Source organism: Pelmatolapia mariae, linkage group LG3_W, assembly GCF_036321145.2.
Source record: "Pelmatolapia mariae isolate MD_Pm_ZW linkage group LG3_W, Pm_UMD_F_2, whole genome shotgun sequence".
Lineage (NCBI taxonomy): Eukaryota > Metazoa > Chordata > Actinopteri > Cichliformes > Cichlidae > Pelmatolapia > Pelmatolapia mariae.
The window spans coordinates 47,851,187-47,878,327 of record NC_086229.1 but is presented as its reverse complement, the minus strand read 5'-3'; the positions used below and the strand labels follow the sequence as shown (position 1 = coordinate 47,878,327).

The window sequence follows — 27,141 nt, the reverse complement described above, 5'->3', positions numbered from 1 at the left end:
AGTTGGCTGACTGTCCCACAGATTTGGAGCTGTAATGGCAAAGGCCTCGTCACTGTTATTTACTAACCTAGCTGCCGGAGCAGGCCGCCTGCTGGTGGTACCTATGGGAGTGATAACAACTGATAACGGGCATTCAGTGGGCTGATATCGCTGAAGTTATGGGTGAGAGAAGGAGCAGGTGGAAAGAGGAAGAAATATGGCGTGGAGAGGAGAGATTTGGAGCGAGAATGGAAAGAAGAGAAGGGGGAAAGGACTGAAGGTGAGGTGAGGAGAGCAGGAGGACAGAGAGAGAAAGCAAGGAGTTGAAACAAAAAGTGGAAAGAAGAAGAAATGAGAGAGTAGAAAACAGTGAAAAAGAAATGAGACGAATGAGGAGACAAGGGTCAAAGAACAGAAGCATAAAGGAGTCAAGATGGGGAGAAAGGGGGATGAGAAAAAATAGAGAATAAACAAGGACTGATGGTAGTGAGGATAGGAGTGGAAATGGTGAGAGTGAGGCAGAGTAATAGGAAAGGAAAAATTAGGGAAGGAAATGAGAAAAGCAGGGAATGGGAAAGGTGAACAAAGGAGATGGAAAAGTTAAAGTAAAGAGGGAAGAAAACAAGAACTGAACATGAGAATAAACGAGGAATGGAGAAAAACAGAGAAGGATATCGGAGAGAAGGAAACAAAAATAGATGAGCGAGAACAAGGAGCAAAGAATAGATAAGGTGAGGTGAAAGACGAGGACACAGTCAATGAGGCGGGAGAGGATGCAAACGAGGAGAGGAGAAGAAATAAGTAAAGAAAAGAAAGAGAGAAGATCAAATAAAAGGTACAAGCGTGCAAGACGAAGGGGACGAGGACAAGTGGGTGAAGCCAAAGCAGTGATATGAAAAACCAAGCTTAGATAACAGGAAACAGCAGAAAGGTGGAGAAGGGGAAGACTAATGAATTACTGGATACTAGAGATTGTATCAAATGTTGCTTGCCGAGAATTTCGAGGGAGAAGACAAGGAGGTTTGTTCCTCCTCACTTTGGTTGAAAGTTCACCGCCTCTCGTTTCTCCCTCCTCCCGCTCATTGTTCATTTTCCCCTCTGAAACACGTTCCTCCCCTCCTCGTTTCATAACTGCGGCGCAATATCACGCTTGGTTGCTTCATTCATCGTGGATTCAATCCCACCTCCCTCACCCCGCCTCTCCTCATTTACACAATCTCCGAAGTTTCTCGCCCTCTCTGTCTCTCTCTGCACCGAGCGAGCGCACACACAAACATTAAAACCATCGCTCACACGCAGCCTGTACGCCGATTGATACAGCGATCACTCACACACGCCGGTGACAACACACAGTCCTGCTGCGATGAGAATAAATGCTGGAGTCTTAAATATTTTATGCAGCACAAATATAACACCCCGCAGACAAAACCTCTCTCTCTCGCTCTTTTTCGCTCTTTCGTTCTCATGATGTAGTGTCGGGCGCTACCAATTTCATCAAAAATTCAATAACCTCCCCTGTAACTGGGACTGTCACACAAACAGAGGAGAAAAAAAAAAAGACGGAGAGACCGAGACAGACCGAGCAGGGAAGGGAAATAAAATAAGGAGGTAAACAGAGGAATGAAGTGACACAGGGAAGATGATAAGAGTCGGTGGAAGGAGGGGAGAAAAGGGGGAGGGTGGGGAAAAAAATCAATGCAGATGGAAACGGAGAGGAAACCTGGGGTGGTAATAAGTGAAGATTACAGAAGAAGTGAAACTTCTGGAGTTGTTTTTAGGTTTGGAACCAAACCCGGGTGAAGCAGGTTTGGTTCGCTTAAACTGTTTATCTGCAGTGACATGCACACATCACACCTACATCCAGGCGCTGCTTCTGGGCTCAAGATTAACAATTGTGGGTCATATTTGAGGAGAAAGCAGAGAAGCGAGGTGAGGTACAGAGGGTTTTTGGGGGGGTTTTTAACCATATTTTTTGCAGGTCTCTTTGTGCCTTTATGTCGAGTGTTCAGCAGAAACACAGATGGTACGCTTTAATCATGGACAAACTGAGCATTTATTGAATGCACACGCCATTGCAGGCAGACCCTCGGGGGCTTTTTTACTACAGTGACATTTGTGCTTAAAAGGTCACAAGACAAAGGCAAGAGCTCAGTTTGCGGGCGTGAGCTGCACGGACGCAACCTGAGGTGAATGAACTTTGTAAAATGAGAATAATTTTTGAAAGCCAAGCCTTAACCACATCACCGGCACGTCATAACACAGCTTTGTGAAGGTGTAGATGGGTGAGATGTAGCTGGACAAACCTCCCAGGGAGCCCGAGGCAGGGAACGGCTGTTGTGCACCTGATAACCTCGATTTTACACAGCAATTTCATCATTTTAGAAATTCGCCCTGGTCTGGCCTATGGATGCTAAAACATTTTAGGTAGTAGCTTGAGGGTAAACAGAACAAGCCTCAGGCTGTCACAAGCCTAGATTAATGGGAAGGTTGCATCAGGAAGGGGTCTGGTACCAAGTCAGTCAATTATCCAAGAAAAGGATTGACCTGTAAATGTTCGTTGAACCAGTTCTCTAGGACTGAAGTGATATCTTTCTCTGTTCATGTTTTTATTCAGAGCCAAGATGGAAATGTGGTTCTGTATTTTGTAATTAAGCAAACAGATTTCGAACAAATGTCTAATTACCCAAAAATGGAATGTGTGAAGACATCGTTTTCAGGGTCATTGGAGTGACAGCGGGTCAGTAATCCACCCTTAGGAAGGACACATTGCTGTATTGTCTCAGTGCAGGAAAAAAACTGCATCACTGTGTATTTGATGTTCATCTTTCTCCTGCTGCAGCATGTAATGTGTTGCCATCTGGATACAGGTTCTGTGCCAACAAATGCCGACTCAGTTTAACTCAGCACTGATATTACTAACTCTGATCTGTGACCATTTTTCTTATAACAATTGCAGCGCATCTTCTTGAGCAGATTTGTGTATTTAAATGTTAAACTCATAAGCAGGTAAAGTTTTAGTCTCCACTCACTGCAGGTATAGCGATGTGGGGAGTAAACTGAAGCATCTGAGAGCAGTTTTGCTTAGCCCAGTCATAATGAACTTACATCTGTCAGCTTATAACATTTGCTTCTACCCAAAAAGACATTTCCTGTGGGTGGTTTAAATCTCATATCAATCATGCTGACAACATTAGCTGAGTGTTCAGTTTGGATTTGAATTTTTATTAAATTGCAAATCAGTCTAAATTTGTTTTGCTTGTCAGCTACATTTGAAAACACACAAAACTGGGAGACGAGTGTTTTAAGCTGAGCAAGTGTCTAAATAATGTGCAAATTAAAGCTTGGAGTTAGAGACAGGTTTATATAGATAAAAGCTATTTATGCATTGTCTCTCTGGTTTGTTGCATTATCCTTTTTGTTTAAAAGCAGTTTGTTGTTGTTGTTGTGATCTTTCGAAGAACCTTATGAAGTTTCCTCTCTCTCTCTGTCCTCAGGTTATTTGAGACTCTCCAGTCTCTCTTCTGGTCCATATTTGGGCTGTTAAATCTGTACGTCACCAACGTGAAGGCTCGCCACGAGTTTACGGAGTTTGTTGGGGCGACCATGTTCGGGACGTACAACGTTATCTCACTGGTGGTTCTGCTCAACATGCTGATCGCCATGATGAACAACTCCTACCAACTCATTGCTGTGAGTGAAAGCATGAGTGTGCTGAAAGGATTAGTGAGTCAGGGGAAGCTTGTTTGATGTCATTTGTCCAGTGAACACTCTTGATCTCAGTTTCTATACTGTGAGAAGTTTGTTCTTTTAGGGTTAGTGTGCTTTCTGTTTTAATCAGGATGTGACCGTCACTGCATGTTAAATTACAAAACACTATAAAAAATGGCCACAATTTTTCTCCGTAATCTGAAAGATCAATGATAATTATGAAATTCATTTTATAAGAAGTTAAGGTTTCATGCTAATTTCATGCTATGGTGTGAACTGCTCCCTGCAAAGACTGGCTCTAATCAGGGGAAAAAAGAAAAAGTGTGATGACCTGTCACGCAACTATGGAAAAGGAGAATTCAGAGATTTCAGATGTCTGTCCTTGTCACTTGAGCTTGTAAATTCAGGTGCCTCCTTCTCCTGCTGCAGGACCATGCTGACATTGAGTGGAAGTTTGCACGCACCAAGCTGTGGATGAGTTACTTTGACGAGGGCGGCACGCTGCCGCCTCCGTTCAACATCATTCCAAGCCCCAAGTCCTTCTGGTACCTCCTCATGTGGCTCCACAACAAGCTGTGCAGGACAGGGCAGCCGCCCGGGGAGGAGACACACAAATGTGAAAACCTGCGGGAGTTCACGGTAAGTGGAGGCAGAGCAAGGTAGAGGCTCACAGTATACACACATCTGGATTCTGTTCTTGACCATTCTTGTTGAGTTTACCCATAATGGTTCCCTCTTAAATTATTATTTTATCACCGAAAGCATCAACAGTCTGTTCAGATGTTTGCACAGCATCTTTCTAATTAATGCTTTTTTGCTTCTTCTGAGTTCAACTCTTGGGTAGGGTTTCACAACCTTGTGGTGGTGCAAAATTTCAATTTTAAATTGAAAAGGACACTATAAAAGACAGATAAAACAAGAGTCCAAGAAAACCTACAAAATCTGCTATCTAGACACAATTTCAAAAGTGGACTCAAAAACCAAAAATGTGATGTATTTATAGAAATATAGAAATAGAAGTATTACACATTGTTTAATTAAATTCAACCTGGAAGTTGTTTCATAATCTTGCTGACAATGTCGAGGACAAGCGGTAGTTATAGATTATAACTCTGACACTGGGCGAGAGACATCCACCCTGGACAGGGCGCTCTGTACATTACGTTCAGTATTTGCTGAGGATATGAACGGGAAGATGGAAATTATAACTATTTCCCTGTTTTCTTGCAAAAGTGAAGTACAAAGTATTTGATGGGCAGGATGGGATATTTGTACTGAGTCACATGTATTGTTTTATTTGCCTTTATTCTTTGTGTCATCCTTGTTGCCTTCTGCACTCCAGTCCCAGACAGGAATGTGATTTAGTCTGTTTGTATTTGGAAAAATGAAGATGAATTTTGAAACTGACTGATGGTGACAGAACAAGATGCAGCTGCCAGGATCAAAACTCTGCAGTTTTGGGACACTCAGTCTGAGCTACAAGTAACTTCTGTGACCTAATTCTGCTCAAGAACAGCAGCTGCAGACGAAACTTTCAAAGTTCACAACGTTGAGAATAAACTGGAGTCACTGCTAATGTGTGAACTAATACGCTATGTGTGCGCAAAGCCTACAAACTGTCCTGGGCTGAAGACTGAAGAATTTACAGGCCATAAATGGAAACTTGTCTTAGCTGGAAGTTTGAACTCTTCCCTCATAAAGGCTACATTCGATGATCTTCTCTGTACCCTTAATGACGAGTTTTGACACCTCAGTGTATGTCAGTAAAGACGTGGTTTGATGACCACTGGAATGATTCCTGGGTTTTTCTACAGGTAGCTGTAGAGGCAGAGACCACTCTAACTAGCTGCAAACCTAGTCATTTATTCTGTAAGCAGCCCTGAAATATGGCAGAAACCACTGAGTTCAGAAAAGAGAAACAACGGTTTCAGGGGGAAAGACCTGAAGAATGACTGTGGTAAACTTCAACAGACTGCTATAAAGTGAATCTTGGGCTTTTCTGTGTGGAGTTTGCACCTTCTACCTGTCCGTGTGTGTATTCCCTTCTTTCTAACTTCCAAAGACATGTCTGATAGGTTGACCGATTATTCTAAATTGGCCATATGTGTGAATGTGAGAGTGGATGGCTGAATGACTGGTGGACCCCATCTCTTCCCTGTGTTGGGTGGAATACACCCCCGTGACTCTGAAAATGAATAGATGGATCAAGAAGAAAGGTCTTTGATGCAACTAAAATCTTCAGAAAGGCTCATTAGGGGACTTTTATGTTGCTGTCACACTAAGGAAGACAGAGGTTTGAGAAATTATTGCAACCTTGTCCAATAAACTTGTGATTGTTCCCTTTGAAATTACTTTTGTGCAGGAGCAAAACAGCAATGAGACTGATTTCAACTCTCTGTCTGTTAGAGTTGAAATGGGAACTTGCAGATCTGTCGCCATCTGCATGCATAGACCATCTTACATCTGCCTCTTACGTCCGATACAGAAATTTGTCCACAAATAGTGATGTAGTTGCTGCAGGACAGCGACTTACCTGCAAAATGACACTGGTGCTTGATTTATATAGGAATATAACCAGAATGAAACCAGCTGAGTCATCTTCACTATTGCAAAAAGGCACACTGTGTGTACGTTTTGCTAACCTGCACAGACTGACTCCCATTGATTGCTATGTGTTGACAATCTGTCTGCGCCAGACTGACTTTGCCAGTCTGTCTGAGAGTAAATGCAGTCAGCCCAAGTCGGACAGCGCCATGTCTTCCTGTGTAATCGCCTTATAATTTAAAATGCTTGATCAATCAACTAATCAGTCAACTAATCATCATCTAAAAGCAAAAAACAAAAAGAAATTCAGTGCAATCACTGCGTGACAACCAATTTTTCCTAGTCGCGATCAGGTCACTATCCTATTTTTACTCTAGTGGGGTGTCAAACATAGGAATTTTCTACTATAAATACAGGACAGTCTGGGCAGTGAGCTACCAGAAATTTTTATTTTGCACATTTGCCATTTAGAAATCAGGGACTTATTCTTAAAATTGCACTTGTTTTTCTTATATTAGAATATGTCAGGGATTAATTAGCTTCACTGGTCCGGCCCACGGTGTAAAATTAGTTTGACATCCCAGCTCGAGTGTGACTGAATCACTGAAGAAACAAAACTAATTTAAATAATAATGATAATAACAGTCCATTTCCATTAGCTGAGAAAAGCTGAACAGCTGCTTGTGAGGAGTTTATGCCTCATGTATTTAAAAAGTTCTCATTAAAATGATTTATTTGTTTTTTTGTTTTTGTTTTTTTTTTAGCCAAAATTGATTTGACAGTAGTCCCAATATAAAAGCCACAATATTTACAGCAGTGTTTTTTTTTTTTTTAACTTTGACATACTGTATTTGTCTTGTGCTGACTCTGAATTTTGGGGGTTTATTACACAGAAAACTGTGATCAGCCTACATACACCAGAGTAACACAGATTTGTTACCGACCATTTCGGGTTGATGGTTTGGTTCGCTGTGAAGTACCGACTGAAATAGAAGCAGCATAAAGCAGCAGAGTTAGTACAATAAGTGAGTGGGGAGGTGGAGGAAGGACTTGTCAGCTGATGTTCTTTTTGTGATTAATAAAATCATGCAGATCCAAATGATCCGCAGTGAATGTGGCTTTTATGACCTCTGAGCAGTCGCCCACCTGATCAAAGCAGAAGGACTCGGTCTGCTCACAGTGAGAGTGGATTAAAGAGGCAAAGAAACAGCCGAACACAGAAAAAACCTAACAAATACAGTCGCACCGCACGTGGACGAACATCAGCTGCGTTTCTATAATCACAGAAGGAACATCGGCAGAAAAACACATTTAACAGCCCAGTCAGCTGGAGAGAGCCGGCGAGCACGCGGCGCAGAGCGATAATTCTCACACACACACACACACACACACACACACACACTGCAGCTGGCATGTTCACCTCAACTGAAGTCAGCTGAGTTATATAAGCCAACCAGCCCACATAGGTTCACAGAGACACACACAGCACTGCAGAGATCTGATCGAGGGAGAGAGCCTGTGTGTGTGTGTGCACGCGTGTGTGTGTGTATTAAGAGTAAACACAAAAACAGTGTGAGATATGAAAAATAATGATTGCTCTGACGAAAGGGAGGGGGTTGAGTGCAGTTTTTTGTGTGTCGGGGTTTTTTGCATTAGCAGCAAGCAGTGAGAGAAAGAGAGGGAGACAATTTTGAAGCCGGTCGAGTTAGACGAGTGTAAAACATGACGAAGATGAAGCGGAGACGGAGAGGTGAAGCGCCTGTGATTGGGCCGAGATGAAAACAAAATGAAAAAATGCGAGATACAAAACAGGAGAGAGATGATGGATGTTTGTGTGACAGATGCAGAAATGAAGGGAGAGAACGCTGATAAGGAAGACGAGTCTTTAGTCGTCTCGACGCCAGTGAAACATCGAGTTACAGTTGACGTGCATCTGCGGCTGACAAATATCCGGCCAAATATTCGTCTGTTTTCTGATATTGTTGAGATTTTAAAAGGAGCAAATTGGTTTCAATGAGCTCTCTGTTTCTCATGTGTCTAGAATTGTGATAAAGTTGATGTGTGAGGTTAAAAAAATGATACTTTGCCCCATAAAGCCTTTACATTACCATGTAAAATGAACTTGTCAGATACTGATTTGTGTGCATTTACGTGAAATCAGTGTTTTCCACTTTTAAAAAGGAGAAAAAGTCCACATTTGTATGTGAAGCACTTTACTTTTTTTTATTTAAAATGATTTAAGCATTAAAAACTACATGTTTTGGAAAGTCGTAGTTTGGGTTAAACTGTTTGGTGCTGCATCACATTGAGATCTGGTGACTGTGGAGGCCGTTTGAGTTCAGTGAACTCATTGTCATGTTCAAGAAACCAGATTTGTGGATTTGATTTGAGCTTTGGGACGCGGTGCATTATCCTGCTGGTAACTGCCATCAGAGGCCTGGTACACTGTGGTCATAAAGGGATGGAAATGATCAGCAACAATACTCATGCAAACTGTGGCATTTAACCCTCTAAAGCCTAACCTGTTGCTGGCGTCAGAGAGGTTTTTGCAACATTTTTTTTTAAACATCCGAAACTCCCAGAACTCCTGAACCATTTGCACAATTAAAAGAATTCCAATGCTTCCTGAAAGCAGCAACTCTGCACTTTTCAATGATATTAGGGTCAATACAGTAATCCCAGTCATGGCGTCACAGCAGCCCCAAGAAGACAAAGGTTTGTTGACAGATGAGACAGAGTTTGGGTTCTTTGTACCATTATTTTTACTGTGTCCTGTGTTATTTGCCGAGATTTGGAAGGTGGCACCTTGCATGGGTTTACCGTGACTCTCATATCACTGAAAAGCACAGACTTGCTGCTTTCAGGAACTGCTGAAATTTTTCAATTGGTTCAGGAGTCACAGTAATTTGTGCTCACAACGGTTTTAATTGGTTAAACAAAGCTCTAACGGACCTAAAGCGTGCCAAGAAAATATTCCCGATGCTATCACAGTATCAGCGGCCTGAACCACGATGGATCCACTGCTTTCATGTTGTGTAAACCAATTTCTGACGCTACAATCTCAGCGTTTCAGCAGAAATCAAGACTCACCAGACAGGAAGCTATTATCCAGTCTTCTGTCCAGTTTCATTGAGGTGGTGCAAATAACAGTAATAGACTAAGTTTCCTGATTTTAGCTGACAGGAGTGGCGTCCGGTCTTCTGCTGCTATAGCTCATCTGGTTCAAGGTCTGACATGCTGTGCATTCAGAGATGCTTTTCTGCATACCTTGGTTGTAGCGAGTGGTTGTTTGAGTTTCTCTTATCCTCCTATCAGCTCAAAGCAGTCTGGCTGTTCTGCTCTGTTTTCCCAGAGAACTGCTGCTCACTGGATAGTTTCTCATTAAACTCTAAAGATGGTTGTGTGGGAAAATCCAAGCAGAGAATTAATTAATTAATCACCTTTCCTCCTCAATGTGATGCCCATGCTGTTTTGCATTGAACAGTTGTACCCAAAAAAAGGGCCACTGAGTGCACATGCTGCAGATAACGAATATATTTCCATTTGAAATGCATTATTTTCAAACTCATCTGAATCACAAACACAGATTGTTTTTTATGACTATTTCATGTTTTGCTGTGAGACCGAGCAGACAAACGTGGAAAGCCAGAGGCAGGAAGAACAGCAGCGCAGACATATGTGACAGTAGATATTACATTAAGTCACACAGCAGGAAAGTGAGGAGCTGTCGTGGTGGAGGTGGGAGGTGTTTTGCCAACTGCAGATTTATTGTTTTTTATTAATATTATTTAATTTGTTGTGATCAGATAACTGTTTAGATCCTGCATTTAAAATCCTTAGCTACAAGAACATCAGCACAGAATACACATAAAGTAAAATGACTCATAATAAAAAGGAAAAATTAGATCATATATTTTATTGTGTTTTTTGAGCTTCTTTTTTAAACCTGTTGTCACTTTAGCGCAGTGGTTACTTGTATGGGTTTGATGTGAAAACAGATGTTTTCTCTACTTTTTTCTGAACTCCTTTAACGGTTTCACCTCGATTTATCTATTATTTTATATGTGAAATCATGTTGCGAAATCTGCACGTATTCATGTCTGTTTGTCCTCTTGAGTTCAGCAAAGTCTGCAGCAGAGTGTCAAGTCCTGTCTCTTAGGTTTGGTTTGCTGTAGCCCTCTAAAAATAACCTTCATGCTCCCAGCATGCTTGCCTCAATTTAATTTATCATTGGATAAGGTGAGAAAAGCCTTTTATAGAGGAGAGATTCACATTTCTGCTCATTTCTGCCACTGTAATGATTCTGATTCTGGATGACAGCGCTTGCTAAAGGCCTGAAATGTAAATGAAGGGCATAACTTGGCCCTTTAAACTGTTACATATATAATCGTTTTGAGTGGAGAAAAAATGATTAAGTGAAATTCATTATTCGGCACCTCTCTGAAGGACTGTAAAAGCTTAATTTTATGAAATTCCCAAAATCAATTTGTTACCTGGCTGCTTTTGGTTCAGTTTGGCACTAGAAGACAGATAAACTCTGTATAAAAATGTCAGATTTATCATCTTGATGATGATCTCTATACACCGATATGAATATGTATATTTGTGGTTTCTGTTTGTAGTCTCGTTTCTGTGGCACAATCACGTTTGAACAGGCTCGACTAGCTCAAAGGTAAACAGTCTATGTGGAGAGCAAAAAGAGGGGACACATTGGCAAATTTCCAGGCTCAGTTCACCAGCTGTCATCCTTTGATTCAGCAAAGTTTTTTTTTCTTTCAGTTTACCTGTATTTGTAACAGTGACAGGCAGAAAAGTTTGCTCACCCGCTCCAAATTGGGTTTTGTCGTCAGAAGCTAAGTCGTTATATTGTAGCCAGAGCTTCTCCAAACTGCTTTGACAACCCAAAAAATTGGATGTGAAACTTCTAAGAAGGGTAATCTAGTTAAAGGGTACACTCTAAACAAAACCTTGCAAAGTGTTTTTTTTTTATGAAAAATAAGAAAATGAGAGGGAGAAAAGAGGAAAGTTGGTGAATAAAAAGGTGCAGAGGATTAGTAAAGAGGAAGTGAGGGCAGCTTTGAAGAGGTTGAAGAGTGCCTCTCTACTCTACCTGGGCACTCAAAGCGTTTTGTACAACTTTCTATGCTTTATGACAATCCTGTGGAGGTATGGAGTCAATTAGAGAGGGCAGTGGACTTTTAGACCAGACTGTTTAACACAATCTACCAAACCACAGAGAAGATTCATGGGTGTAGTGAAGGAGGACATGCAAAGGGTTAAGTGACAGAGGATGCTAGGCAGGTGATCTGCTGCGGTAACCCTTAAAAGGGTACAGCAGCAAGAAGAAGAAGAAGAAGAGTCAAAAATACTGCAAACCTTAATAAAAATGGTCCCATAGAGGAGTTGACCCCAAATATACCAGATGAAAGTGTCATTGTTGCCTCCTTATGTAGGCTTTGTTGGTCTTTGGTGGAGAGAGTGTGTTCCCTGCGGTCATAAGTGAGGGTACAGTTTAGTTGTAAGGGAGTGCACATTTTTGGAGATACAGGAATAAAACAACTTTTTGCTAAATGTGGAAAATCATGTATTAACACAACTTTCTTCTCTTTGCAGGAGCGTCATGCCGACAGTCTGAGGCAGAATCAGCACTACCAGGTGTGTAGTTCCTGCACAGCTTCATGTCTTCATCTTTACTGACATATACAGTAGGAGTGTCCTTGCTACTTTTCCCACACTGCTTTGCCAGCAAACCCAGTACCTTCAGGTTTATAATCACTGAGTTATATGTAAAGTCCCCACTTTGTATTACTGCTCGGTCTCGCTTCCATTTGTTTGACTCTTGTCCAAAGATGGCCACATGTGGCTTCAAAAAGCCAGTAGTTCCCTCTGGCTGCCATAATGCAAATGTTTAGGCTTCAACATTGAAAACCAGTGAATCTGTGATTCTGAAGTGTATGATTCAAGGGTGCTGTAGGGTTCAGTAAAGGCTTGCTGATAAAGTCATTGTAATCCAGATGCTCTGAAACATCTTCACTGTTTCTCTTGTACGTCAGGTAACTGATATCACCTGAGAATTTTTTAACCTCCTTGGCCTTAAAAATCACTAGAGAAAATCTTTTTTTCTTTTTCTTTTCTTTTTTTTTTTTTTACCAGCAGCGCGCAAGCTCGTGTGCTTTTCATCTCGTGAATAGCAAAAGGAGCAGCCGTACGAGTTCTGATGTTAGGTCTGATTACTGTGAATCCAAGTGAATTTGTGTTTTGAGAGTTTTGCTCTACTTTGAGTTACAAAGACAGCGAGCACCTTTTTCAGTAAACGAAACCGTGTATTGTTTTTGGCAGCTGTAACCCTCCGTTTGATGTCCAGCTTTAAGGGGATTTTTTCAGTATTAGTAGAGCAAATCAACCAAGACTGAGCTCTTGTATTTTGACACCTCAGCACTGGCAGGGACTACAAACGCAGGAACGCCAGTACTTTGTATTTGGCAGTGCTGATTGTTACTTTGATATCTGTCCATGTTTTTTAAGGTTTGCTGCAGGAATCTGTCCTGCATTTTAACAAGAGTGTGTGGTGTGTCTTGGCAGAGGCGGAGAGTGACAGCATGCCAGACCGTCCTGTTTGGCAGGCACAGGTGTTGACTGTGGGAGGATGCAGTGTGTTAGTGTGTGTGCGCACTGTTGCAGTGTGTCAGGGTTTGAATTGCCACCCACTGAGCACCAAATGCTTGTGAAATTTGTCTTTGGTCTGTAAATCAATGAGGGTGACCCGCCTCATTGGCTGATTACTTAATGAGACAATAACATTTAAATTCCTACACAGGGTTGAATTGTGCTGCATTGCAATGTTCACACAGCTCAGACAGACACAGAGCACAACGATGTAATATCTGAATGAATAAAGATTCAGTGGGTTTTCAGTACATTAGAAATCAGTAAAAGTCAGTGTATCATGGAGATGGATTTAGCCAGTATAGTAAGTACTTAGTAAGTTTGTGAAGTTTCTCTTTGTAGGGATTATTTTTTCAGTAGGAGCACATCCTTGATTTGGAGGCGATTTGTTTGGAGGGATCTTCAGAGAAGATAAATACAAGCTTACAAGTCCAAGAACTACAAGGAACTCTCAATGCTTTTTTTAAAAACCCCAATTTAGCATTTTAACTTAATTCTTCATGGCACAGATTCAACAAGCTGCTGGAGACATTCCTCAGAGATTTGTGTTCACGTTGACATGATGGCATCACACAGTTGCTGCAGATTTGTTGGCTCCACATCCATAAAGTGAATCTCCCATTCCACCACACCCCAAAGGTGACTGGTAACTGTGGAGGCCATTTGAGTTCAATGAACACGTCGTCATGATCAAGAAACCAGGTCATAAAGCAACAATACTCAGGTGGTGTTTAACCAAAGCTCAAAGGGGTCAGAGGCAGGCTAAAAAAAGATCCAGCACACCATTACACTACCAGCAGCAGCCTGAACCTTTGGTATGAGGAAGGTTGGATGCTTTAATGTTATTTATACCAAATACTGACCCTACCATCTGAATGGTGCAGCAGAAATTGAGACTCATCAGACCTGGCAACAATTTTTCTGAGCTTTTCTTTTCTTTCTTTTCTTCGGTTTTCTGTTCTTAGCTCACAGGAGTGGTACTCAATGTAGTCTTTTGCTGCTGTAGCTGATTCAACGTTCAATGTGTTGTGCTTTCAGAGACGCTCTTCTGTGATTTTGACTTTTTATCAACTCAAAGCAGTCTGGCCATTAACCTCGGACATCAAAAAGGCATTTTATTCCAGAGAAAGTCTGCTCATTGGATAGTTCCTCTTTTATGGATCATTCTTTGTAAACCCTAGAGATGGTTGTGTGGGAAATCCTGGTAGAGCAACAGTTTCTGAAATAGAGCCCATCTGGAACCAGCAACCATGCCACAATAATGTGACTTAAATTTAAAACTTCAATCACCTTTCTTCTTCATTCTGATGTTTAATGTGAAATTCAGCAGGTTTTTGACAATCTCTACATGCCCTAAATTCATGTGATTGGTTTATTTGATATTAACAACAATGACCTGTGAACTGGCTGTAACCAATGAAAGAGCAGTTGAGAGTACAGAGAGGGTGGAGTGTGAAGCTATCAGCAGGTGTTAGCATAGACTGGACAGGTCCATCACAAAAACACAGACACATGCTAGCAATGAAATTATGGCAACTGTCTCCAACAGGAAGTGATCCGGAACCTGGTGAAGAGGTACGTGGCAGCAATGATACGCAGTGCCAAGACAGACGAGGGACTGACAGAGGAAAACTTTAAGGTGGGTGATCAGCATAAAGACAGAACACCTCTCACATGCTGTAAGTAATGAGTGTAAAATCCATCTTTCTTCAGGTTTGCAGCAAATCTGTAATTAAAAGCTTCACAGGCCAGTCTGCAGAAACAGAGCACAGCAACTGTTTATGTATGTTTGTGCTGTGGTAACAGTGCAGGTTTCACTGATACCAGATGCAGAGCTGCTTTTCGTCTCTACTGAGATTTATCAAAAGATTTTTAATAACCACCTCCTGCCCCAAATCTACAGCTCTCATCAATACCAGCCGTTAAGTCAATAATCCTTGAACAGAGCTTCTTTGCCTTTCCAAAATCTTCTGGGCCATAAATTATTCTGAGCTGCTTTTACCTCCCGAGTCTGTTTCTCATGAAGCCCTCGGAGCCCAGCCTGGGCTTTGAAGTGGAAAGTTCCTCTGGGTTTTTCAATGCAAAAACAACATCAGGTGCACATCATACTCAATCACTGTTCACACCCCGAGTGTGCTCGTGTACTTCTGTGTGTATTAATGTAGAATACGGGAGTTGTAATAGTGCAGAAAGTGTGCGTTTGTGTGCTTAAAAACACGTAGCTAAGATCAGGTGCATGCTGAAGTTAGTTTTTACTCTCCCCAGTGAAGCATTTGGATCCCATATGGTGAGACAGACAAAAAGGATTTTTTTTTTTTAGTAGAGTTATTTGGGTCTCGTTGCTCTCTGTTTTGCAGGAGAAAAATGCAGCAAGCAGCGATTTACAGTAAACAGAGTGCATGTTTATGCAGGCATTTATGGTAATTTTCTGTATTAAAGCTACAGGCTAAATTCACGATGCACGTGATCTGAATGGAAATAAACATCAGCCCTCCTCCCTGGTGGATGCTTCAGAGCTAAGCAACACAGTGAAAATCTTCCAATAGTTGTTTTACTTTCTTCTTGGGGGAAAAATGGAGAGGAAATTCCTTCCCTTCAATGCTTATCCATTTCTAGAAACCAACTGATTTAAGGAATATAATTCGTTTAATCTGTGATGAAATGATTAAAAGGCTAATCTTTGGAGATGTAGAATCCCATTTTCCAAAAATGTCCTAAAGGTCTCAATTTAAAAAGAACAAAGCAACATTACATAATATACACACTAAATACACAGCTACAAATAATTGCTCGGCCCCGCCCATCCACAGCCTCTAGCTATTATGTAAGAAAACTGGGTACGAAGACCCACATCATACGGATGATGAAGAGAAATTCAAAGCAATTCGTTTGCGGATTGTTTGTAACACAAATAAGCAAAAGATTTGGAGTATAAACAAATGGAAACTGTTAACAGTTGTTTTAAAGTAAAGATGGCCTGAAGCAAAAAAATACAAACAAACAACATGATGGCTCTCTAATGGGAACTCTCAGTCAGTAGAAACTGAACTAATTTGTCTCTGTTCCATGAAAATACACAGAAATATAGTTATTGCATAATGTCTGGGTCGCTATACAGATTTAGATTGTACTGTAAACCAATTTTAAAAGAAATGACAGTTCAAATAAACACGAGGGTGTGCCCTAGGGCTCTCAAGGTCCTTTGGAAATTGGAAGTGTGGAGAATAAATCATGATTTCATGGTCTCATGTTACTGAGTGCCTTGTAGGAAGTGGAAGAACCAGGGTTTTAAGGGTTTGACCATTAAAGACCGTGAAGAATAACGTTTCCACTTCTTTCTTTCTTTACTCAGAGAAAGTTAGCTCCATTGATCTGGCATTATATTTTGCTGACAATGCCACACAATGGCAATTACAGACATTAAAGACAAAAAGCACAAGAAAGTGCTCTAGTATCATTCCCCAAAATCAAATACAACTCAGTGCTAAGTGGCACTTTGGACCATACCACCTGGAATTGTTCTTTACAGTTGTATTGCAAGATACAACACACCTCTGGTCATAGGATATTTATTTATCTCACCCCTTTCTTGCCACTCGTGTCTCCCAAAGTTGGGTCGTACTATGTTGTTGCTGACTTGCAATCTTACTGCCCAAGATGATGTATTCATAACAGTCAAAAAAGTTGAGTTTGGAACGCTGGTCACTTCTCGGCTATGATCATCATCAGTTTTACCAACAAATTTTCCATCAGCAGGAGGAAGCTATATTATTAGTACAGTACAGTACCAATGCTAGCAGGCTATCTAGCTAATAGCATTGACATAAATACTTGTTACACTGTCATCTTCAGTATAGAAGTACTTGGTGTCAGATGTGTGGCTATACAGTTTAAGAAACTCTGAGTAAACCCTGAAGCTTCTGATATTTTAATACTATTGGGTTAACGGACTTACTCGTTTTGTCCATGTTAAACCTTTATTTTCTGTTCTTTTATGTTAAGCAGTTGAGACGAAACCTACAAGTTTCATTGATGCCAACTAAACTGAGAATAAATGTTTGCTTCTCGTCATTTCCCCTCCACCGACCCCAGTCTCTTTACGCTCACTTTCAGGATTTATCCACTCTGTTTTCCTCTCTTTTTGCATGTCTCTTGACCTTGATCTTCCTCTCTTCATCATCATCCTGCTGAGCCCTCACCCTCCTCTTCACCCTCTGCTTCTACAAACTAATGGTTCACCTCCCCTCTCTCAGCCAGTCATCAGCCTCATCTCTCCCACTTACCCTCCTCACCCTCGCTTTCCCTTTCTGTGGTTTTTTCTTCTTGGTTTTCCTTTGGATATTAGATATTTTTTGATATAGGGATTTAGAATTAACAGTACATCGATGCGTTGGTGGTTCTTTGTGTCCGGGGGTGGGCGTCCGGGTACACACCGGCTCACTCCTTGGTGGCTGCTTATCGGGGCCTGGAACCTGGGGCTCGCTCGGGCCACTTCGGGGGTGGGGTGCCCTCGGCCTCTCGGCCTGGGGCTCGGTCACTCAGGCACAGCTGGCTGCCGGCGGAGCTCACGGGCACGTCACTGCAACCCCCCCTGGCTTCTGCTCTGCGGCTGCTGAGTGATCCCTCATCTGGGACTCTCCTCAGCTCTTTCTGGGACAGTGGCGCGGCTGCCCCTCTGTTGGTCTTCCTTGGTCTCTTTTGTTCTGGGGGCCTCTGGATGTCTGGAGTTTTGATCTCCTCCATACCTGCTTCATGCCCTGGGGGATGGGACTGTGGCCCCCCACACCCTCTAGCAGATCATTACATTAAGGAACCTTTTAAATACAAGCGCGCTCATGCTCACAGGTGTACACACAGGTGATCACACACACAAACTACACCCTTTTTGGCTCCTACCTCAAAGCACACTGTGCACTGTCGATCTTACGTGCTGCACAATAATGTTTAATATTAAGTATTTAGTGTTATATTCCCATAGATCATTGTGATGTTGTTTATTCTATTACTCTCGTTTTCTTCTGCTTGTTTTCTTTTTTCTTTCTCAACAGGTGATCCAGGTGATCGATATATGTATTTTTTGTCTGCTTATTTTGTTGGTTTTTGTTTTTTGCCCTTTATCCCCGTCCCTCTTCTCCGCTGTTTTTTTTTTTTTTTCCCCCTCTTTCTTTCTCCATTTTCTTTTCCCCTGTCCCGTATCTAGCAAGTAAAAAAAAAAAAAATAAAATAAAATAAACAATAAAAGGTAAATCAAATGGACCATTACGGCAAGGCTGGGATGGTCCATTTGGTAAAGTAAATCCGTTGGGCATCTTTAAAAAGAAAAAAGAAAAAAAAAAAAAAAGAATTAACAGTACATCCCTCCGAATGAAAAGTAGAAGTGCTACTTTTTTTAAACCTCAATTTTAGCTTCTCATAGCAAGAAATGTTATATCCTTAGGATAATTCATGTGAATTCATGTCTATCTTTAGGAGCTGAAGCAAGACATCTCCAGTTTCCGCTACGAGGTCCTAGATCTCCTTGGGAACCGGCGTCCTCCTCGGCGTAACTACTCCTCCTCCAGTGAGACAACGAAAGATGACGGTGCCATGGCATCTGAGGATGACAGCGAGTCAGGTGAAGGCACCGGAGGAGGCTTGGGAGTCCAGAGATCAAAGAGCGTGACCTTCATGACCCCAGCAGAGGACGACACAAAGCCGACACCAACGCTCGGCGTGTCTGCACTGGTGCGTTCTATTTCTGGAATGACCCAGATAGAAAGGGGGGTAGGTGGGGAGGAGCTGGAGGAAGGTATTGAATGGGGGACAGAGGAGGAGGAAGAGGAGGGAAAACCAAAGAGCAATGGGCTAAAGACGACCGTCATCTCTCCATCCTCCACCTCTGTTGTCCCGTCGTCATCTTCATCATTCTCTTCAGCGCTCTCATCATCACTCGCTCGTACAAGGAGCCGTCTGCAGCGCCTATCAGGTCCGAGTGCAAAGACGGACTCTTTCAAACGCCTCTCCTACCTGTTCTCCCGCTCCAAACGCAAAGCCCCACCCATGCCTGTCCCTGTTCAGTCCCCAGTCTCCTACACCATCTCTGACGGGTTGCTCCGCCCCTTGGGGAGCCACAGCCACTCCGACTTCGGACTCAGCAACGTGACCAGAAGCGAGACTCACCTGAACGAGATGGGCCGTTCTGTTGACATCAGTAACCCGTCGTTCTCTCCTCGGAGAACGAATGGACGAGACTCGCTTTTGACACTGCCCCTCCCGCCCCCCTGCCCCTGCCAATCCCTGCACTGTGCTTCCAACATGTCCGAGTCCAGCTCGCGCCTCCTGGACTCCAGTGAGGACGTTTTCCAGGGTGGAGGCATGGGAGGATCGGGTGATGGCAGCGTGGATGGAGGAGGGGGAGGAGGAGGGGTGATGATGATGGGCGGTTGGGTGGGACCTTGCGATGATGTCATAGAGGACAGCTGCGAGGTCATAGAGGACTCCGTCACTACACAGCTATAGGAGAAAGGGACTACCAAACTGTTTTTGTTTGTTTGCAAAATGGCTGAATATATACAGAGATGGAGAGAGACAGAGAGAGAGGGCGGAGAATTTGGTGGAATCCGTTCTAGAACTTATCTGGATGGATTTGGGATTCTGGAATTCTAGAATGCAGCACACCCGAGAATGGAGCAGGTTCTAAGGATTGACTTGAATCGTCATGGTAACACCACAGAGGGCATCCTAAAGTGGCAGATGTTCATAGAGACAGTTTGTCTGGTATATTTCAGGGTTTAAACAGACACTTTCACTATTATGTGAACTTTATTGTTGGAAGGTTCTGGAGATAAGTCGCTAGAACTCAGTTAAAAGTCCATAAATATCTATTTGGAAAACTTATTCCAGACAATCAAAGTATCTCAAGTTTGACGTTGTCTGGGATTTTTCAGGGTTCAGACACACACCTTTCGCTATCGCATGAACCTCATTGCTTAAAAGTTTTGGAGTTAAGTCGCTATTAATTGAGCTGACTTACCTTGCTTGCGAGAACTCAATAAAACCTGTTTGGAGAACATTATATACATGAAAAATTGTGAATAAAACACAAGAGAAGGAAGTATGAATTTCATAAAAGTATCTAATTAAAAATATGAGGATGTAAATGAGGATGCTTTTAACAGACAAAGTAAATTACGGGAAAAGTTTGAGGCAGTTTTTGCATTGAAAATTTTGTGGTGCTTTGACATGCTGGGGTCTGCATTAAAGGGGCCGGGGAAGATGATGGTTACAATCATCCCAAATAAGTACTTTGCCAAATGGAGCAAAGTATACCTGAGCTACTAAAATACTAAGTGTAAGCTCTTGGACAAATTACATTGATTTCTTGTTTTATGATGAAGGTCTGTTAGGAATTATTTCTCCCTCTCGATGGCAGTCCCCGTCTTTTTGTCTGATCTTCACAGCCTTCACAAAGCCAAACTGTCTTTATATACATCTGCCATTTTCCACAAATGCCACCATGAGACCAAAGGAGTTCATTTAAAAAGGAGCATACATTTTTTTCCGAAAGATTAAAACACACATCGTTATTATGGGATTACAAGGATTCAAAGTGACTTTTCAAAAAGGAAATATCCCTGTTTGGAAAGTTTCACATGATGGTTTCTTTCCCTTTAACCAACCTTCGAATCTGTATCGGAATAAAAATGGAATTAAATCATCTTACAACCAGTGGAATTTGAATTGAACTACGCTTTTACATTCAGCTGAATGGAAGGAGATCGCACACGGAATAACGTCCCCTTTAACCATGGAACAATGGATTTAAATTTGACCGAATCACTGGGATGAACAGAAGCAGCATGGAACCTTTGCTCTGCTGTCAATAGCCTGCACCCTCTCTCTCTGCATCAACAAGGGCCAAGGAACTTTATTTTATCCTAATAACAATTATACTAGTAATAATAATAACGGTAATAATAATAAGAGACTTCTATTAATAATAATGAGGACTATTCTGGTTTCTATACACTGTCTTTGCTTCTATTTGAGTTGCCTACGATATCCTGGCTTCTCGTTCAGCTCTTCCTTAATAAGTACACTTTAACCTGGTGAATAATAAGATATTTATTGTGTGGAAGAGGGAGGAGGGATGGATAAATGGGGGTGGGAGAGAGAGCTTAAGAAACGCGGGACGTTTTACGGAAGGAAGAACAAGGTGAGGGGAAATAAAGGCAGGAGGAATGATTGGAGAATGGAGGGAGAGGAAATGAGGCAAATAAGTGAAGGCACATAGATATGCTTGAATGAGGAACAGATGGACTAAAATGGGGATGAGTTTCCCTTTCTATCTATCTGGGAAATCTATTTAAAAGGGAAATTTCACCAGAATTTCATCATGATTTTTTTTTTCTCTTGAAGTCGCTTGGTGAGGCGACTTCAAAGGGTTGGCATGAGCAGAGGCTGTTGAATTTTACTCTGGTTAATATACGACTGTCAGCGGTGAAGTAGAGAAATTATGCATGTTTGATCAAAAAAAAAAGAAAAAAAAAAACACCGTTACCTGCAACACACACATGCAAGCACACACACATTCACACACTTAAAAATCAGCTCGTGTGATGAATAGCTGCCGGCTAAAAGTATTGGTCTTGTTTTTGTTGGTCTCGCAGCAGGATGACATCACCTCCTCGTATTTCTTATTTGATTGTTTTATTCATTTTGTTCGTCCTTGTCCTTTTTTTTTTTCATAAAAAAAGCCCTCTGGTTCGGCAGCTGTCTTGGCAGTAGAAAGCCTCAGAGCAGCAATGAATCAGCATTCCAAAATGTCACGACGTCAACCGCTGTGCATCCTGTAATCATAATGTCACGGCCAGAGCTCGGACAGCAGGGGCGCAGTTAAGTGCTTAGCAGTGCCAGCCCATCAATTTAGTATTTAAAAATCAATGTCTTCTTACTTTACATTCCAGTAACAGAGGATGACGTGACAACTGCTTTAATACTGTTTGATTTTAGTACTTGTGAGAAAATAAGACACAGTTGGTCGTTCATAAACATAGATCTTAAAAGTACAAGGATGTTTTATTTTTCATTTGAATTAGCAAACATTTCACAATTTGGGATTTGGATATTTCTTTGGTTTTGCATTAAATCTTTAGCCCTTCAAGGTCTGCTAGGACCCGTGCATTTCCGGCTACTTTTTCGCGACAGTTTTTGAATTTATCGGTGAGAGAATAGCAATCATCCCCTTAGTATAAGGAATAATGAACATGGCATCAATATAAGGATTCACAAATGACAGCAGATTCCTGGAGGTAGATTGTTGAAACAATCAGAATAGACGTGAGGGAATGTACAAAGGAGTGGGACAAAAATGATTTCCCTTCGAACGAATAAAAAAACCTGCAACAAAGAGGGCACACCGAGGAGGGAAAAAATGTTCCTTTTTTCTGTCTGCTGGCACTGAAACATCTGGACACGGCCACGCTGTAATCAACACATAATGCAGCAGCACACAAGCACATCGGCCATGGTTACATCGTAGGCTCTACATAGATTCCCCGCAGAAGTCTAAATTCTCCTCTGCTTTGCATTGCCTTTTTTTGTCTTTTAGACTGCTGCAGCACTTTCTATTATGCTAAATCCATTATTTGATGGATATTTTTGTTTGTTTAGTTTTGTCAGTTTTGTTTTTTAATCACTCTCACTCTTTCCCTTTTTCGGTTGTTTTTGAAGGAGACTAATTTTTTGGTTTGGTAGAGTAAACTCAGGCACAACATGAAGTCAGGCTCAACCACAACCCCAGCAGACCAGCTGGTCTTAATGTCAGGCCACATCAGCTGGTGGCTCAGCTGATACCTTGCTATGCATGCCATTGGCAGATCTTATATAGTGTGTGCTATTTAAGATGCTTTAGCCTGGCTACAGTTGCTGCACATCTGCAAGCTGCTTTGCAACCCTGTCCACTCATAACCCCTCCTTAAATTGATGTAATCAATGTCATATTGTTTGTTACTGATACCTGCTCTGTTCTGTCCTGGTCTGAGAACAGAGCAAATACAAATAGAAATGACTGCAGATGGAAATAAAAATCTTCAGACTGCAGTGTTGCAAAATGGACCCATGGTGTTTCACTGTCATATGTTTTGCTGCGCTATAGATGAAAATGTCAGCTTGTAATAATAAATTAAAAAAGAGGATTTGTCTGTTGCCACTTTAAAGCATGGCAGAAATTTAGTTGTAGTAATTGCACTCAGTGCGCTTTACATAACATGCTTCATTCACCCATTCATACAAGCGCTTTTTTATGGTTTTTCTATGCAAGTGCTTTCTATCTAACATTCACACACACACTGGGCTGAATGCAGACTAGTGATATACATGGAAATGATGCATCCATGTCTTTAATCACACTAACGGAATATTCATGTTGAGTATCGCCACCAACATCAGTGTTTCCGCTGCTTCACCAGAAAGCAGCACAAGTTAGCAGCCCGACTATGAGTTGTAGTAGTTCCTCTGTTTGCCAACTATGCTGGTTTTTTTTGTTTTGTTTTTTTTTTTTACACTATTTTACAGTATATATGTGATATATACATATATCACAAAGCCTCTTTAAAAAAACATAGAAGTGTTTTGGAAGCTGATTCAGTAGCAGGGCAGGTGAATGAGTTTCCACCCGTCAGTTCCAGCCTCACCTCACTAACAGTTAGGCTTTATATCTGCACATTAAAGAAAGTGCATGAAGCCCATGAAAGAGACATAGTTCTTAGTGGATTCGTATTTTAGGAATCAGCCCAGATCGCCGTTATTTTTCTCAATGAAAAGCTCGTAAACACAGCAAGTGAAGATGAACAGGGAAGTTGCCACGCAGGGCTGTAATTTATGGCAGAACTCTCCTCGCTGATAAACTCAAAGCAAGCAACAGAGAGGCAGCACAGAGACCGTGAACCCAGGGGGAGCAACAGCATTTTTTTTTTTTTTTATAAGGCTGACAACAGCATTGATACTTACTGTAATCATGTAATCATAATCAGAAGCTTTTCAAGGAGTCCTTCCTCATGACACCTTAAACATGACATGAAGAAGAGCAACATTTTTCCTGCTCACTTCCAAAAGTGTTTTGTAAAACTGATTCCAGCACTGCAGACAAACAGTGATATAGCAATCTTTAAGTCTTTCATCTTTGCTACAAGCTGACAGCAGCCTTCTCTACTTTACCACACAATTTAATTTTAAACTTTAGTTACTAATCATAATTATTTGTGCAGATGTAGACTGCTTTGAGCTTTGTCTCAGGCCAGTTAAAAATATACAAGAGACCAGCAAAGCCCAAAGCAAACACCAGGGTGGTGAGACTGAGCAAAATATACACCACTAAATGTCTTGATTTAACTGTGTGGTCACTTGGGAGGCTGGACTAAACTACTTTAAAAGACCCTCAGTGATGTGAACTGAAAGGGGGAATATCATAGAAACACCACTGATAAAATAAGTGCAACTTCTAATTTAGAATTTGTTGTTTACCTGAGATGTTTAGCATATTTAAATGTTAAATATGCTAAATGTTGTGTCATTTTTTGTTAAAGTACACACTTCAAAGGCCAGTGACAAAGAGCAAACTAGTACCTGGCCTTCAGTCAGAGCAAAGACAGTTAGGTGACATAGCCTCAAAATTATTTCATGATGTTTCATTTGTGATAACGATGTTTCCGACAACATAGAAAAAAATACTGAATATTATGTTATGTTTGCAGGCATCTATAAAAGTTAATGAAGGGCATTTTCTTTTCCAGTGAGCTGATGTCATTGATGACAAACTTTACAGTATAGTGAAATATCAGTAAAAAAGCGTCCTTGGAAATTTGAAGTAAAAGTACAAAATAACTATTTAAGATTTTATTGTAACAACAATTAAAATAACAAAACTGTCAATTGTCTCGTTGTTGAAATGATACAATATGACATGTGAAAACTAATTCTGTTATTATTGCAGATGATATGGGAGGCAGGAAAAGATGGACATAGCTAACCTGACATCACACACCAGTGTCTGAAGTCCTGTTTTGAATAAGAATACTTTATTAATCCCAGACGACATTATGTAATTTGGAACCAGGTGTCACAAGCAATATAGAAATCCCACTGAAACTGGCTGCTTATTGGCTGATTGACATGTCTTATATATACTACCATGCATAATCCCTCCCTTTGTGAAACTTAGGTTCCCAGAACTTACAAAATGCATTTAATGTTTTATCTAGTATTACCTGAAGTGAGTGAGCACATCAGGATTCATGAGGAAAGGTTTGCAGAAGTCAAGACCAAGGACTGTTTACCCCATTGGCTTCTATAGGGTTGAAGATTTTTTTTTTGTAGTATCGCCCCCTGCTGGTGATTAAAAAGAATGCTGATCTAAGACTCCGAAGATAGTTGCTTCACATTTCAGACAATTTTTTGCTTCTTTTAGCTCTTTGTTTTGAAATGATTTCCATCTTTAACCTTGTCTGTATCATTGCAACGCTCCTCTCATAAAGTCCTACCTGACCAAATGAGGGGAAGATGAACATTGTGAAATTTGTAGATCGAAGGTGGAGGAGAAAAGCTCTCAAAAGGTCAAAGCAACCAACAACATTTGCGGTATAAAGATAACCTTCATTGCTTACATATTCTATGAGGGCTGTCAAGTGTATGTGTTTGTGTTGATATCCAGTATTTTCATTTCAGTCCACTGCACACTTGGGGCGTGTTACACTTTTCTCACAAAGTCTTAAAGCTACACTAGTCAATAGGAATGACTGTGCAATATGAATTGCGTAGTTATTGGTAGAAAAAGTTGCTATTTGTCTGCCGGGTGTGCAAATGACTGCACACACACTCCCCATGAAAATGCTAAAAAGTGATAATACATCAGTGGTGTGTTTTCAGGTTGTTGCACTGAAAACACACCAGCCCAGAGAAAATCAATTAATCCAGCTCTAATGCATCGGGATATTAGAAAAATGTGGATTAATATTTGAATAATCTTTTGATCTTGTGTGAGGCTTCAGGCATTTAATAAATTGATGTTTTGATCGGCTGGCTCGCAGACTGGACTTATGCTGAGCAGGAAGGAGTTTAAGAAATGTAATGGCTTCTAAAACGCTCCTTAAGTGATAATCAGCATCAATGATTGCATCAGTGGAGTAAGTAAAGCTCTGGATGATCTGCAGTGAAAATGAGAACCCGGAGAAAAAGGAGGGCACAAGTAGAGGTGCATTTTATTAAACAAATCTTAACATTCAAACTAAACACAACAGAAAGGACAAATCTAAACTAAGGTACAACCCAGGGTCGGCGCCATGAGAGAGATTCAGCTGAGGAGTTAAGGGGTGATGTAGACAATCTGATAAAGACTGAAAAGGAGAACATAAACAAAGGCCGCTACACTCCACGTGGAGTCGTACTTATGGCTGCTGAAGGGTCTCTTAATTAAAAGTTAGGGTAAATATTGCAGCTGTAATTCTAAAGACGGTCACAGCAATTTATAATCAGCAACTGCAGCAACTTATACACCTCTCTGATGGGTGGATGCAGTCATGTCCATAACCTGCCTATGCTGTTTCAGATTCATTCAGGCACTCCTACAGATCCAGCTTCCCTTAAGTTCAGTTTAATGTGATTTAGATATCACAAATCGACAACAACTGTGGACTCAAACCACTCTTTCCTGTAAAGAACCTACAGTATTAGATAGAAAACCCCAGAAATCTTTTAACAAGAACAGACCTCCAACTGAACCAGACTCAGGGAGGGGCAGCCATCTGTCATTAACGGTTTTGGGTCAAAGGCATAGAAGAGATTCAAAAAGGGAGACCATTCTTTTTATTTATATATACATATATATATATATGTGTGTGTGTGTGTGTATATGTGTGTGTGTGTGTGTATATGTGTGTGTGTGTGTGTATATGTGTGTGTGTGTGTGTATATGTATATATATATACATGTGTGTATATGTGTGTATATATATGTATATGTATGTATGTATATGTGTGTATATATGTGTGTATATATATTAGGGGTGCAACGATACACAAAATTCACGGTTCGGTTCGATACTTTGGTGTCACGGTTCGATATTTTTTCGATACAAAAAAAATGTTCATGCCTTTTTAATTTGTCATTTATTAAAATTATAAATTTATATTTTAACTCAAAAGTACAGTTTTTAAATTTAATGTTGCTGAAACAACAAAGTAATAAAAAATAAATCTATCTGATCGAGAA

The 27,141-nt window shown here is 41.1% G+C and overlaps 1 protein-coding gene across 1 annotated transcript in view; it reads left to right on the top strand.

Moving 5' to 3' along the window:
• trpc5a (transient receptor potential cation channel, subfamily C, member 5a) overlaps positions 1-26,748 on the top strand; it is a 224,745-nt gene extending 197,997 nt beyond the window's left edge. Inside the window, exons 14-18 of the mRNA XM_063469532.1 lie at positions 3,474-3,669; positions 4,117-4,326; positions 11,845-11,886; positions 14,447-14,536; positions 18,367-26,748. Of these exons, the coding sequence (XP_063325602.1) occupies positions 3,474-3,669; positions 4,117-4,326; positions 11,845-11,886; positions 14,447-14,536; positions 18,367-19,395 (1,567 nt within the window). The 3' untranslated portion in view covers positions 19,396-26,748. The remainder of the gene's footprint in view (positions 1-3,473; positions 3,670-4,116; positions 4,327-11,844; positions 11,887-14,446; positions 14,537-18,366) is intronic.
• The last annotated feature ends 393 nt before the right edge of the window (positions 26,749-27,141 follow it).